The 9,868-nt window shown below is 45.1% G+C and overlaps 1 protein-coding gene across 1 annotated transcript in view; it reads right to left on the bottom strand.

The window, feature by feature from the left end:
* TMEM138 (transmembrane protein 138) overlaps positions 1 to 9,569 on the bottom strand; it is a 20,563-nt gene extending 10,994 nt beyond the window's left edge. The window contains exons 1-5 of the mRNA XM_018565176.1: positions 9,494 to 9,569; positions 5,910 to 6,053; positions 5,661 to 5,832; positions 5,497 to 5,572; positions 166 to 283 (exon numbers count right to left, since the gene is read on the bottom strand). Of these exons, the coding sequence (XP_018420678.1) occupies positions 171 to 283; positions 5,497 to 5,572; positions 5,661 to 5,832; positions 5,910 to 6,037 (489 nt within the window). The 5' untranslated portion in view covers positions 6,038 to 6,053; positions 9,494 to 9,569 and the 3' untranslated portion in view covers positions 166 to 170. The remainder of the gene's footprint in view (positions 1 to 165; positions 284 to 5,496; positions 5,573 to 5,660; positions 5,833 to 5,909; positions 6,054 to 9,493) is intronic.
* Positions 9,570 to 9,868: the final 299 nt, after the last annotated feature.

Here is a 9,868-nt window from a genome sequence, read left to right as displayed (position 1 = left end):
GGTCATGACAAATGCATTTTACACTCAATGAGGGGGGTCACATGACAAATGCATTTTACACTCAATGAGGGTTGTACTGTCTTCCAAGTTCGTGATGAATGAAGTATCCATCTCAAGACTTCAGCTATCAGCATAGGATATAGGAGATGTCCTTCTTTTGGGGACTGGGTTCAACCTTGCACTCTTGCAAATTCATTGCGAAGCCAGAGAGAGTCGTGATAGAAGCGGGAATCTCCCAGATTCAGAGCTGTTCTCTTGTAGAAGTAGAAATAAAACACGGCCACTGTCAGAAGAAAGAAGAAGAGTCATAACCTGCACACCCTCAAAAGATAACTCAAATAGAAAAAGTTTAGCCAAAAGGACCGATATTATCTGTAACCAGACCCATGATTACCATTTTCTTTATTCTTTTTTGGATGGCCTCCTCTAAATACTTTTATATTCAACATACAAAAGAGTGTAGGTGTAGTTGCATACTTACACAAACATGGTTTCTAAACTTTGGTCCATGGACCACCAGGGGTTGAGGGCCTATCCTGGGTGGTCCATACCATCTTCCTTTACTATGCTGTGGGATCTACTGTTATTGGAGACATTGGGCAGCAGGTAAGTGGAGCATTTGCAGTTATGCCCTCACCCTCTCCCCCCATGCCTTTCAGAACTAAGCTAATCAATGATGGCAGGAGGAAGATACTTCTCCTTGCTGTGTCTCTCCAATGTCAATAGCCAGAGGCCTGTTCTAATTATAAACAGAGTATCTGGCTAACACTAGGGGGAACCCAGCATGGACAACATCATTGTGCTCAAGAGTCCCATTCTGGATTGGGTGAATGGTGCACCCCACCAATAGAAGAGTGGTTGGACGGTACGGTTTGATCAAACTGCTTTTCTAATACAAGCAGATATGAGACTGGTAGGGGAGTGTTTCTGACATAGTTGGAGCAGGGCGTTTTAAAAGTGACTTCGTATAGAAGCAGCACAGTGCCAAGTGTATGAGGCTTGACAATGTGAAAATATACTAAGGCATGAGAGGAGCAACAATGTGCCGAGTAAGGTAAAAGAATATCATAGAGAGTCTTATCTGCCATTAGGTGTAAAAGTAGGCACTGGTGGTCCACCACATCTTTCACATGGATTAAACTGCTCTACAGACCATTAACTTTAAGAAGCCCTGACAAAGAAATCACAAACAGATCAAGTAACATGCAATATCACAGTGTAGGCTCCTAACCAAGGTTGGAGGCTGCCATTACTAGACTCTCAGAACCAGTGCTAGTTCACTTTGGCAGCATCATACACAGTGACATGCACTGCTTCTGGGACTCAGCCAAGAGGAGCCTCAAGCACTGGAGCATTAAGTAGGAATGGATGAAACCCCCGCTGTATACATGAGGGGGAATTTATCAAAATTAGAGCAGACAAAATCTGGAGCCGCTGTGCATGGCAACCAATCATCTTCTCTCTTCGGTTGTTCAGTTAAGATTTGAAAATGAAAGGGAGAAGCTGATTGGCTGCCATGCACAGCTGCTTCAGGTTTGATAAATTCCCTCCATTGTATGACAACAGTCGCTGTCAGAATACCCAAACGGTTCATTTGGCAGAAGATTTTCCAACACCTTTCTTCGGGAAAAGCCGATCTAATGATCGACTTCTGCCAATGGAATAGGATCACCAACGATATTAATTTTGCCTGATTCCTGCTGAAACGGCCAAAATTCGCTCCATGTATACCCAGCTGTAGTTGTGGTAGATAACTGCATCCTTTATATCTCAAATAACCTGGTGGGTAATAAAAAGAGTAGAGTCTGTATGTCAGAGCACCATCATTCCTTCCTACTGTAACTGACCACAAATAAAAAAATGTATCAAATTCAAATTCCATTCCTAATCTTCACATTTTATCATTTCTAGATTTGATGGAAGGAGACCTCTGCAAAGTTAGAATTTAGGAGAATCCTCACCAAATATAGGAGTTTCTCTAGCACAGTCAGAGAGGACAAACTGCAGTTTGTTTACATTGCGTAAACACATCCGTCATTAATCTCCTCCATTGACTTGAGTGGATGAAGAGATTACATAAGGATTTAAGAGACTTTTAGATTTTTTTTTTTCTATTTTAAGTATACTTCCTGAAGATTAATTTAAGAGATTAACCTCACAGAAATCACCCAACAACCTCTTGTAATTAAAAAAAGTTGCAGAAATATCTTACCTCTAAAACATCTGATGTAGGCTCTAGCAACTACTACTTTTTTTTGCTGGCTGCCATTACCACACACAGATAGGAGATTCCATAAATGGCTCCTGAAGGATCCTTGGTACACCTACTGTGGAGATGTCCCAAATTGGTTCGATATTGGGGTGCAGTGCTCAAGGTCATTCACTCTGTTTTCGGTATACTGTTAGATAACACACCCAGAGTCTGCATTCCATGGATTTGTACACCAAATTGGCTATACATAGAACCCTATTTACCGCTAGGCGTCTGGTGGCAAGGAAATGGATACCCACCTCCTCTCCCTCATTATCTGAATGGATCTCTGAGTTAGATCAGATTGTAATGTTTGAACGCATACTTATCAATATATAATGGATTAGAGGTGATACATTCTCTTTGCTTTGGTCCAAATGGCTACAATACCGTACACAGTAAAGGTATTCTTGAATTTCTTTATATTATTATCATTTAGACATATGAGTGACGTATATGTGAGCTCAAGATGTAATTTGATTACTCTAGATCCAAGTCTATATGTTCCTCTTTGTTTTACAGTGGTGATGTAAATGTTAATATGTGCCTAGGTGATTTGACATTAACAGTCTAGTTCCCTGATATTGTTTTAAAGTGACATTAAGGGCAAAAGTTTTTTTTCCCCTGCCCCCACAGTGCTAATGTAAGGACTTACCTTAAATGATGCATCTTAATCCGATCATCTTCTTCGTTCCTGTAGTTTTCAGCTGTCCGTCCAGCGCTGGTGCCGGTCTCTGATCCTGCGCTGACTTCTCTGTCCTCCTTTTCTCTCATGTCCTACGGAGTCTGTGCGGGTGCACGCTGCTCCATAGACTTACCTTGTGTCTCTCCTCGTCTCCCGGCCTAACATCTGAACTGCGAATGCGCCCGCCCCAGAAATTTGCGGATGGGAGCGCACGGCGGAGACACAGGTAAGTATTAACCCTTTGAAAAAGTTTATTTTTTTATCGTTTTGCCTATATCTACTGCGTGCTAGCAGTAGATATATGCAAAAACATGCGAGGGTTTAATAACCCTTTAATGATATGTGCATACGGTGGGTGTCTCCCCCCCCCTTTTTTGTTTCATCTGCTGTTTTATATTCTCTTTTTATAATGTTTGTCAAAAGAAAAACCCAATAAAAATGATCCGATTTAAAAAAAAATTATGGCTCCTGGAAATCACAATAATCGGACTCTGCAAGCAATGTAGGCATGTCTTAAGACTTCCATACACCTATCATTTAACAGTAAACATGATCCCATGAAGGAAAAAAATATTTGACCAAAAGCCACTTTTCAACCATATATATGTCCATTTATTAGCACAATGCCATGTATTTTCAGGAACTAACGGTTCCTGCATTCACGTGGTATACATACCTTCTCTGTTTCACTGTTCACTTATTGTATTTATTTTACATACTAGCGCTGTTAAATTTGGTTAAAACAACTGTGCATAGTAACCAATCTGCTTCTAGCTTTCATTTTTAAAGCACTACTGAACGAGCTGAAAATAGCAGCTGATTGGTTACTAAGCAGAGTATGTTCCAGTTTTAGTAACTGCACCCCAATGTATCTTTTCCTCTTTACAGAGGAGAAACAGTACAGGGAAGCATTCTAAAGCTAGTGATTACTGAGACTGCCTATCACAGTGATCACCTGATCAAGAGCCAGTCCTCCTGACTCCCAATCATTAGTCATAGACCAGGAGTTGCTGTTAACAGCTTGGTCTTCGTGCTGGGGGTGTGGGATTAAGTGCACTCCCATAACAAACCCAGGTATGCAAATGTGCATCATTGACAGCTCAGTCTTTATGTTGATGGCACAAGATCAAGCTTGCACCAAGCACAAACATGGGTATATGCATATATGCAGCGCCATGGAGGAAGCCCACCTCTGTGGTGACACATATATGTGCGACAATGACAGGAAGGGATTAACAACGCAGAATGAGAAGCACTGGGGGGCTGAGTGCAGGGTAAAGTATGGGGGAGAACGTGAAGGATTGGGTATATATATGAGGTATGTGGATTGAAAGGAGATCAGGGCAGGGAGAAAGAGAATGAAAACAGGGGGGGGGGAAGTAATGGGGAATTTGGGTAAGAGGTGTGCTGGTATGATGCTACAAATGATTGGGTCCAAGAGCAACCTCCTATGTAAGTGTTCTCTGTCGATCCACTGGTACCAAATCTTGCAGAATTTTTTAGCCATCCCTTTGAACTGTTAAGGTCCTCTGTAAGTTTAATGGGTTCTCTGAAACCACATCAATATGACTAGCACAGTGGATTGTTTCTGGTGTGGGGATGCTGCATACCAATTGTATTAGAATGGAGCAGTACGTAATGGTGGTGAAACAGAAAGAGTGTTACATCTGGTGAGACATGGAAGTTGATGACATTTTGTGTCTTCTACCTCTCCAGATTCCAAAAGGTCCCATTACTGTTGGCCTACATTGTGACATACTAGAAATTGTTTCATGCAGACTTGTCAAGTTACTAAAGGTCAAATTTAAAGAGACACTGTCACCTTGTCCATTCAGAGAAAAGTGATGGCGTCTGTGTAAAGACCCCACTGACCCATGGATACTCACGTCATAAGCAGTCCCTCTCCAGACCCTCCTCTGTTACTGCCAGTTTAAAATACCTGGTGCTAGCGGGTATGAAGGAGCATGTGACCTCCTCCCATGATGCAATGCTTGACCCTAGCAACCAACTGCCAGGTCCAAACTAAAGCTGGCCATATCCTGTTTTATTTTTTTCGTTCAACGTGTGGGCTGAACGAAACCGGTACAACAGTTTCCTCTATCAACGCTTACCAGCGTTGATGAACCAATCCCCCGCTGTTCTGCAATGTAATCTGACAGTGTCCGCCAGCCGCTCTCAGAATACATGAACAGTTGGCTGCTAGCACGGTTCATTTGAAGATTTTCCAACCGGCTCCTTTGATCAAGGAATGGCAGCCGGAAGGGTGCCTGTCGGCACCCACTGTGTGAATTTCAGTCGGTTCTTCAAGAACTGGCCCAAAATCACATGGTGTATGGCCAGCTCAAGTCACGTGGCAGGGGTAGGGTGACATAACTGCTCTCTCTAAGCTCCGACATCAGCAGACACTGGTTATTTTGCTGGAGGAGGGAGGATTGGTGGGGGAGCAGTGGCAAGGTAAGTATCAGCAGGCCGGGGTGTCCCCTTTACACTGTCCCTGTGCCATGAATGATGGCTCTAACACTTGTATACTAATACTGTATTTAAATAAACACAGACTCACCGACTCTCTGCAGAACAAACAATGCCTGCAGTCCATCAGACCAAATAAAGACATTTTTTGTGTTCCATCGTAAGTTCTAAAAGGAAAAATACACAACAATTCAATGGTTACACATATCACCTTCATTAAATCCCTTAGAATCCATGTAATAAAGAGGAACATACCATGAGCCATACGTGTAGTGACACGCTGAGCGCCAAGTGCAGAGCGCACAGGATGACAGTGACCTGAAATCGCTGACACAGCAGGCCCAGGAGACCAGCTTGGAAGACAAAGGTGTTGAAGAGCATGAGAAACAAGACGATTGCTGCGAAAAGGATGCCCACATCCTGCAATCTGAAAGGACAAGAAGATACCATGATGACAGCAGAACTCCGTTATATTATTTGTTGAAAGAGACAACCGTGACTTACATGAAGAGCACAAGCTGGATAACTGGAGCTGAGCGCAGCAACTCGGAGAATGAATTGACAAACAAGTCATATATGAGCAGCAGAGACTGCAGGGAGAGCACCAGGCTGTAGTTACCAGGCTGCAGCATCCTCTACTACACCGACCTGCACACAGAGACAAGGAATATTAGAATTATTATAACTATACAAGGTTTATATTGTGCAGTGGCTTAACAATGGAGAGACAGTACAGTTGCAATACAATTTAATACAGGATGGTTAGGAGGGCCCTGCTCGTGAGAGCTTACACTCTAAAAGGGAGGAGGGATAAGCGATACAAAAGTTAGTAACTCTGTTGGGAGAAGTTATTTAGGACAGTAAACATTCAGTTGCTAGGTAGAGGAGGGATAGGATTCCCAGAAGAGGTGAGTTTTCACCTAAAAAGTAAACAGAATTGAAGACAGCCGTACCGATTGGGGTAGGGAGTTCCAGAGTATGGGAGAGACTCTAGAGGAGTCCTGGAGGTGGCCATGAGAGCAGGTGATGAGGGAGCTACAGTAGAGAGCAGGAGGTCTTGGAAGAGCGAAGAGGACAGTGATATTTTGAGACAAGGTTGGTGATGTAGCTGAACCCAGCTGAGACGTTCAACTCAGTACAATCTTGATAAACTGCTTCCAAGCACCGCCTTTCAAAGCTTACTCTTACCAGGCCCTTAAAGTGTATCTTTTTTTTGATACAGTGAGGAAGGGTAAGAACCCCCGTCAGGCTTTACTGCTATCCAAGCCTCCATTAGAGAGGCCAGCAGTTTACTAGACAACAATAAAAAGCAAACGGGGGTTCTAGCCTTTATTAACAGAACTCTGAAAGCTGAGCCCAACAAAAGGCAGGCAGAGGGCAAAGGACTAGTCACCAATATTGCCTGTGGTCTCTTTGCAGCTGAGGGTTTCCTATTACTGACTTACCATACCTTGTTCTGCACTGCGCCTCTGTGGGGAGGCAGCCATCTTGGTAGAGGCAGGGCTTTACCTCCTCCTATCAGAGCCTACAGCAAGGAAAACTGGGCAGCACAGTGATGACATCAAACACTCACTTCTGTGTCACTGTGGGGTAGTTTCATTTACTTCCAGCCTGCTGAAAGCAGTGTCCATAGGACAGCGAATACACGGAAATGACAGAGCCCCAGACAGCAGTAAAACCCGAGAGGAGTTCTAATTCTTCCAAACTCTAACAATTAAAAAAATAAAAGTTTGGTCTGTAGATCCAGCCTGTGCTTTACCCACTCACGCTTGTATGAGTCCCCTCTGCGTATACTTACCTTTCCTTCACTCCCCCACCTATCCGTTAAGGGCCCTGTCACATCATCAGGAGCGCGTTTGAGTGCGCTCGGCCTCTGAAACGCAACCTGGCTGTTTTTTTGGGGGCAGGAGGGGGCATGGCGGTGCATTGAACTCAATGGCACCGTAGCCCCGCCCCCGCCCGTGGTGCGATTGCCGGCACCCAAACACGTGGCACATTAGTGCCTGCTTTCCGGTCCAGTGCGATCGGCAAAAAATAGTGCATGCAGCATTTTTTGCAGATCGCACTGGCCTGGAACGCAGGCACCAATGTGCCACATGTTTGGGTTCTGGCGATCGCACCGCGTGCGTGGCTGCGGTGCCATTGAGTTCAATGCACCACCACGCCCCCTCCCGCCCCCAAAAAACGGAGCCAATCGGGTTGCGTTCCAGAGGCTGAACGCACTGGAACACACTCCTGATGGTGTGACATGGCCCTTAAGCATGCATGTGCAAAGCACAGGTTCACTTTATGTGTATTCCGAACCTTGTTTTAGCTTCGGATGGAGTGGGGAAGCATTAGACCCTCTGCTGGGTTTTTACATGCTCCCCCAGACCCTCAGCTGGGTTTTTACTGCTCCCAATTAATGTGTCCCCATTGGGTAGATTCACACCTCCTGGTGGTGGTGTGCTTTGTCCTGGTGACCACTGTCATCAGGAAAGAAAGTCAGGAGACATCCAACATTGTCCAAAATAAGAAATAAGGAGAATTCTAACGGGGGCACATTTGCTGGGGGCAACTGTCTATGAGGGGGAATTCTACTCATTTTGGAAGGTTTCCTCTAGCATCCAATCTCAGAAACAAAAACAAATAACCTGGCAGGGGGTTTAAAGGAGCACTATGAGATGAGTGATTTCCACTCACCTCATAGTTCTAGCCGACCTGTGACAATGAGACTGTCACAGGTCGGCTCAGTAGATCGGGAGGTGAGCGAACACATATCGGGTTCGCTCCCCTCTCGATCCTGTCACAGCTCTCTGCCGTGACAGGGGGAGGGCTGGATTCCCCTCTCCCCGCTCCGATCTGCCAGCGCTGACTGGCGGAACGGAGGGGGGAGGGTACAGGTGGCTCTGCCTCTAGATAGGCAGAGCCAGCTGTCACTCACGCAGCTGGGCAGATCCCGTCATCTACGTCGGGATGCGCTCCGGCGTCTCAGTATACCGCGAGCTGTAGCTCGCAGTATACTGAGCTTAGGGTAACGGGAGGACGCTAGTTTGTGTCCTCCCGTTACCCTAAGGAGAACTATGGGGAAAAACACTGACCCCCATAGTTCTCCTTTAACCCTTGGCTACTCTATGCAAAAGCTTTGGTTATATATATATATACACACACATTTTACAAACACCCTGCACAAAACTCCAAAGTTGAGAAATGGATATTACATTTCTTTCCATACTCGTAGCTTTAGATGCAGGAAGGAGATACAAAAGCACACATAGAGCAATAAGTGTGCTGATACACTATACACATGTGTCAGGGGAATGGAAGAATCTGATGAATGGGAGCACACACTGCAACACAGGTCAGTGCAGTCTGCAGGGCTTCCAGAAGAATACAATGCATTGTAGATTGTCTAAACATAGTGCAGAATTCAATTCATTGTAGACAGAGCAGTCCCTATAATGAGGCTAATGCCTCAGGTGGCATCTCTTTGGGTCATGTGGGGGGCAGCAGACATGCTTGTTGTATACTGCCCCCTCCCGTCTCAGAGCCTCCCAGATTGCTAAGAGGTCGGGCAGGGATATGTGTAAGGGCCACTCACTTCTCCATGCCCAGCTCCTGGCAACCAGTGACCCTCTGCAAAAATGTTGGGATGCCTCTGATTGTAGATTACAATTCATTGTAGATTGCCTGAGCATAGTGCAGAATACATTGGAGGGCATTTACTACGACTGGAGTAGACAGAATCTGGAGCAGTTGTTCATGGCAACCAATCAACTTCTAGCTTTCATTTTCAAAGCATAACTTAACAAGCTGAAGGGTTACTATGGACAAATACTCCAGGTTCATGTAGTGTAGATTGTCTGAGCATAGTGAGGCAGGGGTATGGGAAGGGTAAGAGTACAGGTTTAGTGTGTGATCTGTCACACTCTGGCTGATGTGGCACTACTACTCTCAGCATGCTACTACACCCAACGTCCTAAGATATCATACCAGTCACACATAGACACACTGCTATTGTCAGGGGGTAAGGACAGGAACACCGGGGAGGTCGATCCTGAATTCAGATGCTCCGATAATATACACACAGACGATGGCTATACACACACGATTTTTAGTGAACGGAACTCCGTCTCCAAGGCCCGATCAAGCTAAACTTCCACCGCCATCATCCTGCTGTGCGCGATGCCATGACAACAATGATCTCTAGCCATGTGATCCAGACGCACGGTGACGTTCTCCCAAGGGCGGCCATATTGGATGTGGGCAGTACAGGTAAAGTTTTCTAGTGGGGTGCTCGAAGTGTTTGTATTTTCAATCACTGAAGAGGCGTTTCAATTATCAGACGTTGTTCGTCTATGGGGCTATCACATCTTTGCTGGCTTCTTCTGGGAGCTGAGTGAGAATACATTTTTTTCAGGGTTCCTATGGATCAGATGTGTGTGTGTGTATGGATCAGACACAGGAGAGTCCATTCAAAGATT

Source organism: Nanorana parkeri, unplaced genomic scaffold (assembly GCF_000935625.1).
Source record: "Nanorana parkeri isolate BGI_ZX_2015 unplaced genomic scaffold, ASM93562v1 scaffold820, whole genome shotgun sequence".
Lineage (NCBI taxonomy): Eukaryota > Metazoa > Chordata > Amphibia > Anura > Dicroglossidae > Nanorana > Nanorana parkeri.
This window is presented reverse-complemented; position numbering and strand designations above follow the sequence as displayed.